At 39.4% G+C, this 10000-nt stretch overlaps 1 protein-coding gene across 1 annotated transcript in view; it reads right to left on the minus strand.

The window, feature by feature from the left end:
- Window positions 1-10000, minus strand: part of LOC138015021 (liprin-beta-1-like) — a 38707-nt gene that overhangs the window by 5138 nt on the left and 23569 nt on the right. The window contains 8 exon segments of the mRNA XM_068861915.1: window positions 1-164; window positions 690-878; window positions 1377-1502; window positions 2474-2522; window positions 3100-3173; window positions 4266-4354; window positions 4683-4740; window positions 9772-9979. The exon segment at window positions 1-164 is cut by the window's left edge and continues 28 nt beyond it. Coding sequence (XP_068718016.1) covers window positions 1-164; window positions 690-878; window positions 1377-1502; window positions 2474-2522; window positions 3100-3173; window positions 4266-4354; window positions 4683-4740; window positions 9772-9979 — 957 coding nt within the window.

Genomic DNA, 10000 nt, shown 5'->3' on the forward strand with positions numbered 1-10000 from the left:
AGTCTGGATCGAAGAGATTCACTCGACCTTCTGCTTCGCTGCATAACATACGACTGTAATGAGGAAGGAACTTCCAGGTCCATGGGACACACATAATCATCCGGCTCCATGTTCCCTTTTCCTCGCTTTCGCATTCCAGCCAAGGACGGAGACCTTTTGACTGCCTAATCATTATCGAAGAAAGTGTATGAAAGGTTCTTTTCAACCTCCTCATAGGATTTCTACAGATCTGCAAAACTTAACTTCTCCTCGTTACCATACCTTTGCTTCAGCAACGAGAGACTCCTCAATGCTGCTCTTATTCAAATCAGAAAATTTTAATGTTAGAATCGAGACATGAGGAGCAAAAATTCTCTCTTCGGTAACTGACCTTACACTTGGAATCCGTGTGCAACACGTCTCTTTCTCTCCAGATAAAACAATCAGTACTTTCAAGAGATGATATTTTTTCAATTGTGACTCGGGGATATTCGTGAAAAATCCGAGTGCTCCTTTGCAAATTATCATCTGAACCTAGTTTAATGGCCTGGACTAGCATCCGAACTAGTAATCGGAAGATCGTCGTAGGTTCGACTCCTGCAAAGAAGCACTCGGGTTTTTTCCGAGTATCCCCGAGTCCTCACTGGAAAAATATCATCTCTTCATTTCATCTGACGGGGTTCAGAGTCTTTTATTTCAATAATCAGTACCTTGTGCTTTATTCCTGGCATAAGTGGCTGAAATGTCGGATCCCCTGCAGCTTTTTCCTTCATCTGATGACACTCTGCACCAATTAAACTCTGGAAGTGAGTGGCCAAGTGTCTTCGTAGAAGTGTTTTACTGTTTGGGATTGACAAAAGTGCTGCTAGGCTCTCAGCCGTGAAGCGAGGATCAAGAATCTGTCAGGGGCGATAAAACACAGTAAGATAACACAGAATAACTTTAGAGCCTTAAAAGTCTCTCTTTTGTTGACAGAAATGAACAAGATGAAGTTCAGTCTGCTTGACTTTGTATTGGTGCTGTAAAAGACAGAGACAAACTCACCTGGGACAAAGTAGCTATTCGGTGTGTGGGTGTGTGCATTCAAACATCGAAATTTTTGTTTTAAAGTGAAATGTGCTTAACTTTAAAAAGAAAGAATGATTTCAAGCTGTAAAATTATTTTCTGCGGCGACACGGACGTTAAGAAAGTAGACTCCACTAAACTAGGAAAACAGCACTATTTGTTGAATCCAATGGCCTCAATTTGGGCTTTGTTACGCCAAAATTGCCACACATGGAAATTGGCATCGATTTGATCTTATGTTACTGTTCAATTGTAGGTGAAAACTTGTGTACATTATAACAGCTACAAAACACGTTGACCAGGGAACAGTAAAAGTCTTTCAAAATCTTACCATAAGGGCTCCATGCACCCCGCTTCCTCTGAGATTTGGTGCATATTCTGCTAAATCCACAAGCCGTAACCATTCAGTGACTCGCCCATTTGTCCACAGCAACACATCAGCACCTTTTAGCCATGACTGCATGAAAAAAGAGCCAAAAATAATCACATCATTCAGTAAAACAAAGTAAAACATGCAACGTACAATTCTTTCCCCGAAATTTACATTTTTTACAAAAACGAAATCAGACAAGCGTATTTTTGAATCAGAACGAACATGTAGTGAAGAAAGGAATCACGTCTGTTCCGTATACAGTATGTCAGTTTCTTAACAGACATGGGAAAGATTGGCATTCTTCAATTAAAGGAAAATTTTCCTGAGGAGACGGACTGAATGAACAAATAATTACATAGAGAAAAATAGCATCAATCCACGCAGAAATGGTGATAGCGGGACCTTCATTAGTTCTCTTAAAAAAGCGTCTGGAGGTACTTTTTAGGTGTGAGTCGATAATTAGGATTCAGCCACCATTACAAGGCCGTAGCTAGCGGAGGGGCAAGGGGAGCACTTGCCTCCCCCCCCCCCCCCCCCAACAAAAATTGAACTTAAATGATTTTACCTTTGAAATTACATATTCGAATGAAAAGTTAATGTTGCCTCTTTATGGACAGCTGCGAAGGTAATTTGAACTTTAATGATTTTACCTTTGAAACTTTTCACAACCGATTCGCTCGTCTTTATGAAACAGAAAACAAAAGGAAAGCAATATTCCAAGACAATAGTCCGTTGGCATTTCCCTACAGTTTCCATGAGTTTGGCTGGTTGAAACTGTCGAAATTACAGGTAGAAGCGGTAGATTACAAAATCTTAACATCTAAAAGTACCTGTCTTTCTAAACTTGGACGAATTAACGTTTACTTTTGACGAAATATCTATGAAAGTAGCAGTTCCATGCCTCTGAATTTCAAAATTTTATGGGAGAGCATTCCCCCAGACCCTCTTAACGAATTGTGCCTCCGGCGCTCCCTTCATCCCGTTAAAATACCGATTCAAAACACGGCTCAGTTTCTGTCAACCACTATTGGGGCGTCAATGCATGCAGTGTTTACCTCATCTACTGGATGTCTCTTAAGACAGTTTGGATGGAAGTTGTGTAACCTAAAATTACAAATAAGAATACGTGGCATCAAATAAAACTATAATAGCTAGTAAAATATTGATCGTCAACAGAAGTTACTCTCAGAAAAAGAAGCTTTTTTGGAAGAAAGAAAGAAAAGACGATAGCTCATCTTCTGGTAATTACTTTTCAATATGTTGCCCTCTCTGCTTCTTCTCAGATTTTCTTTTTCAGTTGAGTAACTTTCAGTGTAATGTTTTAAAGAAGTGGAGAGAATTAAAAAAAAAAAAAAAATACACGTGTAGACATTGCTTTTTGCAAATACCGTGCACCAGTGCAACACAATTCAACGGATTGGCTAGTACATGATCCTGTCATTGACAGTCGTCACATCTGCATGTATGGTAGATATTTCCCTTCATGCAAAAATCTTCAGATAGGATCTGCTCTCCCTACACAAACAAGACTTCTGTACTTATAACACAACTTCACAAAGACTGGACAAAAGAAAATGATAATTAAGAAAAATTCAACGAAACAAAAATTTTAAAACCTTCTTTTTATCACGCCAGACACAAAGCTTAAAGAGCATAGTACCATTATGTAAATAATTTTCACCTGAGACATTGTATGGCCCGTTTGATGGCAATATGATGAAAAGCATTATGCACTTTGAGGTACAGCATATCACTCTGATAGGAACAAAATTAAGGTAAATTAAAACAAAGGTTGCTGATGAGTTTCAAAACCAAAAAAAACTCAAGATGACAGATGCCATTCCCTCATACAGCCTCAACCCCTTTGAGATACACTTTTTAAATTATTTCTTTGGAAGGAGGAGTGGGTATTTATGCATAAGTCATATGTGTCGCCTCCAATGAAAATGATGTGCCCCAGTCTAGCACTCAGGCACCAATTAGGGACATTTTACTGGTAATTCATATTAAGTCAAATATTGGTTTTTAAGGAGACCGGAAAACTGGAGTAACACCTGTAAGAGCAGAGTAGAGAAGCAACCTAAAGCCACATATGACGCCAAGTTTAGGAACTGAACCAGGGCCACATTGGCGGGAGGTGACTGATGTCACCACTACACCATCCCTGCTCCAATGAATGAAACAAAAAGCTCACTCCCATTTTGAAAATTTGGAGCCGATGTTGTATCAGAAGGATTAAGTCTACAACACTGTTTCACGTAAATCCTTACATCTCAGTAACGAACTAGGTAACCCCCATTTCTTATTGCTGAAAACTGATTAGCAGGCTACGTTGAAACTCTGCAAAGTTAGAAAAAAATCCTTGGAGCAGATTCAGAGCCACCTTAAAATTTTCCAGTAGTGAAGGTGGCTATGAACCTGCTCCAGATATTTTTTTTAAAGACAGAAGATGCAGCCACATTGATCATCAATAACACACACAGAGTTATTGCATGTACTGTACATGTCCATCACCACATTGATGGTAATACTATGTTCAGTGTTCTTGTCCTTGGAGGTGTACTTTTTCTGGTAACACTGAGATCAACAACCACTGGCTACTTATGAAATATGCAGTGTTGTATTTAAACTCTTTTCTCTTCTCTTTAAACCACTGGCAACAACCTGTGTTTTTAAAGTTTTGCAAATGCCACATAAGAGCTAGAAGTCCCTGGTTCAGAAACAGAGGTCTGCATTTTTGATGCTAACAGAAATAATCAGAGCCTCCAGGGAAAAGAATCATCTGCCATGGTGATTCATCTGATTATGAAAGAGATCAACAGCTCATAGCAAGGCTGCAATACTTACAAAGGTGAGGTAATTCAACATACGACCATCAACTGAACCTTCACTAAAAGCATCCTTGTATTGTGGTAAACCAATATCTTCAAGCCAACCTGAAAAAAACAAGAAATGAAATAACACTGTTTTACCATTCTTCAAGAACCCTCTGACATACATGTATAACATGCCTTGGATTCAATACGTATAAAACCGACAAAAAGGTCCCCAAAAACACCCGTTTGATTTGTCTCACTCAAATATTGTCAACTCAACATTTCCAAGGCTTGTGCATGAATAGTAACTTGATATAAAAACAAACTAAACTTAGTTAAATAGTGGTTTCCTCAAATGTCACTAGTAATCAGCTGCCTATAGAGTCAATCCTCCAGTATACATGTACTGACCTCATTGAAATAAACTAAGGACATTTTGATATCATACCTAGTACCCACTGGTTACTGAGTCTGCCCATTACGTCTGGTCCATCGGAAACCAATGCCTGTCAGATAAAAGTAATTTTATAAATGATTGGGCATGTTTGTTTGCTAGGTGTCATTTTTTTAGTATTATCCTCTTTCTATTGATGCTGGTTGAACAGAAGTAGATTACAGTTTTATCTTATCAAGGGCAAATTATCTGACAATGCACACATCTATACGTACATGCACAGTGTAACATATCTTTATGCCAGTGCATTATACCATCATGGTGTGGAAGCTTGTCGTGGTGACGGAGCTTGCATGGGCTAATGACAATACAAGCTATACCAAGCATGTTCACAGACATTGGAAAGGTTGGATCCGAGGCCGCTGACTAAGAGCACACCAATCCCAAACCCTGCCAACCCACACTGGGCCTGCGTGGCAGGATCTGGCTCATTTCTCTTCATGAACTACCGGTACCTCATCAAAATGCCAGCTGCTCCTGTTGGCTCAACGGATCTAAGCCAACGCCCAACCGCACCACTTACAGGTAGGGGTGATGTGTGCCAATTATGACTATCCAACCAACAATGCAGCGAGGACAAGGTCACAACGCTTCAAATTGCAACCTACAATGTTTGCACACTTCCGGACGAGAGTCATCTTGCTGAACTAGAAAAGGAGATTGAAAACACCAAATGGGAAATCATCGGTATCAGTGAAATGCGAAGACCAGGCGAGAAGATCATAGAACTCAGAAGTAAACACATCCTTTACAACATGGATGGGTACGCTTTCTGATTCACGGGAAGCTCACCAGTAACATTGGATGCTTTCTGTCCACCTTGGACTGTGTGGCCTCAGTCACCATTTGCACTTTAAGGTGATATAAACTCAAAATCATCCAGGTCTACACTCCCACTTCCCTTTCCAGTCAAGAACTGGATAATTTCTATGACGACCACTACACAGCATATGCATGCAAAACAACAAAGCTCACTTCAACATCATCATGGGTGACTTTAACGCAAAGGTTGGAGGCGAAGATGAAGAATGTCTAGGCGCCTTTGGGTATGATAACAGTAATGATGGAGGCGTTGATCTTGTCAACTACGCCATTGCCCATGGTTCTAAGATCATGAACACGTCCTTCGAAAAGAATAACCAAAGGAGATAGACCAGGCATAGTCCAAACGACGAAACGTTGATAATAACGAAATCGACTACATCATCACAGATAAAAATCAGGCCTTAGTTGTTCAAAAGGTTGATAACGCTATCCACTAGATAAATCACTATCCAGCGGATAAACACTAGCGAAACCATTGAGTTATCCAGTGGATAGCGATTTATCTGGTGGATAGCGCTATCCACCCTTCGAACAACTGGGGCCAGATCGCTAAAAACGTCGAGGTCATGAACCAAGTCAATATCGGCAGTGATCACAGGATGGTAAGATGCACAGTCAAAATCGACACCAAAAGAGAAAGGCGCCGTTTGTTCCACCATAAGCCAGAGCCCCTACGAATACCACCGTTTTGTGTCGAGCAGTTTAGAATCAAACTCCAAAAGATATACGCAGTTCTAGAAGAAGAGAATGACGGAAATGTCAATGAAACTACCATCAAAGATCTCAATGGCAACATCGTCAAACCTCTGGTAGCTACAGCTAAAGAATTCAAAACCCGTTGCAAAAGAGCCAAGAAATTATCTGAAGAAACCCTTATAAGATCTGATGGAGAAATGAAAGAAACTCAAACCACCCGCGTCAGCATGAGAAAAGGTTGAAGCAGCAGAACTGGTTCTTACTCAACTATGGTTTGCTGACTACATCATTATTTTTGCCAACAATAATGAAGAACGCCAAGAAATGCTACACAAGCTCAACCAAGCTAGCCTCAAAGTCAGGCTTAGCCTGAACCTAAAGAACTGAGACCAAGGTTATGTACAACAAGTTCACTGGGGTCGTAGACAAACCAACCACCATTGACAGTAACGAAATCAAAGAAGTCGATCATAACGTCTATCTCGGTCGATGCATTTCCATGGATTCCGCCTTGAAGGAACAAGAGATCAAACGCCCTATCACCCTTGGAGTGCAAGCTTTCGGCAGGGCAAGTGCGATTCTCAGAAACAAAGACATTCCAATCATTCTTAAACGTCAGGTTTATGACCAGTGCATTTTACCAAGAGTTACCTCTGGATCAGAAACCTAGAATCTTATGAAACAACAAACCTTGAAACTCAGAACTATACAGAGAGCCCATGAAAGAATCACGATAAACATCACGTGGAGAGACCGTAAAACAGCTCAATGGATCCGAAAAAAACAAAGTATGAGATATCATTGAAATGATAAGTAAACTCAAATGGAATTGGGCTGGTCGTACAGCTGGAAGAACATATAACCGTTGGACAACACGCATTACGTTCTGGACGCCCCGGGGACATACAAGGAACCGAGGAAGACCAAGGACAAGATGGAACGACAACTTGGATAGTTTTGTAGAACACTGGCACCATGTTGTGCAAAACGTAGACCAGTGGAGGACATTGGGGAAGGCCCACGTCCAACGATGGACATTTAATGGCTAAAACTGAACTGAAGCTGATTATACTATCAAAAGAGCACCATTACCTAGTACATGTAGTGCACAACAAAACAGAAAAAGTTGGCGGCTGGTTTGAGAAGGAGTAACCGTTTGTTATCACTGTCCAAATGAATTTTAATCTTAGGTTTGAAAGAATCTGTCTTTAATTACTTCAGTTTAGGGAAAAAGTATGCGACTTCTCTGAGTGAAGTAGCCAGCACTTTTTCATCAGCTATCGGTGCTTCTTGAAACCACTTCAAACCTTTTCCATTTTCTGAAGTTTTGAACCACACAAATAATCACTTTATTCAAGTCTCCAGCTCTACTGATTGGGGAGACAGGAAATCAAATTAACTCAAAGCGAAACAAATCAAAAAATAACCTCAAGGAAGGTGTACAAATGCCCCCTTCTCTCACTCACATAATGCAACATTCTTCAAGGGAAAGCACACATGATCTTACTGTAACTCAACATGATTTGTTCTTGGTTGTGAGGAAGGTGAGCCTTCTAAAGGAAATAGGTTGTTACAGATATGGGAAGGAAGTTAATTTGTTCAGGATTGTTTTCCAGTACTAAAAATTTCGTCATTTTTGGCTTTGATTTGTCCTTTTAACTTATGCTATATCTATTTTGCCATTGTATAATCTGGAATGATATTCTGTTTCAGAATGACAAATTATGAAATGGATTTATCACTCATGATCACATGTAGTAAAAACTTGTTAAGTAGATAATGTTTTAACGACGGTGCTTACTATTGTTATTGCACATATGTTCTGCGCATCTCGAGATACTCCAATTTCGTAACGGTGGTGCTTATCAATACAAGGATGTATTGGTATCCAAAAGGAAAATTGGGGGTAACCACACATTTTTCAGAGACAATTAAGCTTCAATTTGGAAAAGAACGCCATACATTGCTTTGTATTGGAAAGGTTGTTACAAATACATTGTGTATTGTTGATTAAAGTGCACCTAACCCCAAAATATTTTTTTTGCTAAAATGAATCTTTGCAACTGTTCGAAACGCATTGCGGCCATTTTTTCATTTTTCTAACAAATCCTGGCATTTTATAGGCTTCGAAAGTTGCGAAAATCCAAGCATCTTTTGTTCACGACCGAGTCAGAAGGGGAGTGGGTCTATTCCTGATTTGACGTCACAAACTGATTTACATTGCATTAACTTTTTGTAAATATGCATGCAAAGTAGATTGTGACGTCAAATCAGGAATAGACCCACTCCCCTTCTGACTCGGTCGTGAACAAAAGATGCTTGGATTTTCGCAACTTTCAGAGCCTATAAAATGCCAGGATTTGTTAGAGAAATGAAAAAATGGCCGCAATGCGTTTCGAGCAGTTGCAAAGATTCATTTTAGCGAAAAAAATATTTTGGGGTTAGGTGCACTTTAAGTATCTTCAAAAAATGCATGGTTACCCAATTTTCTGGTTGGATTTCAATAACACTTGTTAAGATATGCTTTCCCCACATGTTCCGTAAACCGCACAAAAATATCTTTGAATTAGTAGGCACCGTCCTTAACCATTCCCCAGCTGAGAGTGAGACCTACAGATTTCACTCCGTCTAACAACGTCACATGTATGAGCTTTATATCCCGATAAAACACTTCTCGTTAGCATTCGTTATCTTAAGAATACTAATATGGCATAGCTTGTTTTTCTTGTATGCTAATATTCACCTCTCACAATTCGAACCATTGTTTTGAGTCCAGAGGGACACGCTTTTTGTGGAATGCTTTTTAAGCCATTCAAAAAACGCAGAGCACCTGTTTTATCGGGACTAAAAACAGTTGGCTAAGCCTCGTGTTTTTAAACCCCGATAAAACACTGCTGCTCGTTTTTTAAACACTACATAAAACACAAAAAACCCTCAAAATTGAATTACAGTAGTTTCAAAAATTTGGACTAAGTAGGAAATTGAACCATGAAATAACATAAACTGTCCTGTACACTGGTTGTGTATCAAGTTTTTGGTGTGATGTCAATATGTTATCGTGTCTCCAGTCCTTTTTACCCCTATTCCTTGACCATTTTACTAAACTTAATTCATTCAAGAATGCATGTCACTATATTTGAAATGCATATAGTCACAAAATGAAAAAAAGTTTAAATGACTTTTCATTATTGGTATCAAAATCCCTGAAGAACATCTTGGTAATTTATGTCCAATATAACACTCAAGAAAATTCAATGCACCTGCAAAAAACTCTCAGGATAACATTGCCAAACAGAAAAAAAACAGGAAATAATTTTTCACAATTTCATGTCATGTAACAATAAAAGCACACCTGTCCAATAATTGAAGAACACTTACAAAAAGTGGCATGCATTTTATTGAACAAAGAAACATTTCTGCACCACTACTGTCCAGTTTTTGCACTTGATAAATATCAAAGATTATGATCCTGTAATAGAGTGAAAACTCCCCACACAGCAAAAAATGCTTTACAATACTGTTCATCCCATGGATTTGATAATGATTTTTAAGGAGTGTCTACCTGAAGGGCAAGAACAAGTTTCTTTCTATGAAGTGGGTTCTTGAAGCCCATGTCTTTTTCCAGGTGGTGAGGTGATGCTTTCAGCAGATCCTGCCCACATGTTACTACTTTTCCACATTGTGAGGAGTACTGCCCTAAGCCCAGATCAGCCAACCAGCTCAATACCATCTGCCGACTCCACTGGTTGAATGGAAGTTCTAACTGGTCACTAAAAGAGACAAAAGAGAAA

Source organism: Montipora capricornis, chromosome 9 (genome assembly GCF_036669925.1).
Source record: "Montipora capricornis isolate CH-2021 chromosome 9, ASM3666992v2, whole genome shotgun sequence".
Classification (NCBI taxonomy): domain Eukaryota; kingdom Metazoa; phylum Cnidaria; class Anthozoa; order Scleractinia; family Acroporidae; genus Montipora; species Montipora capricornis.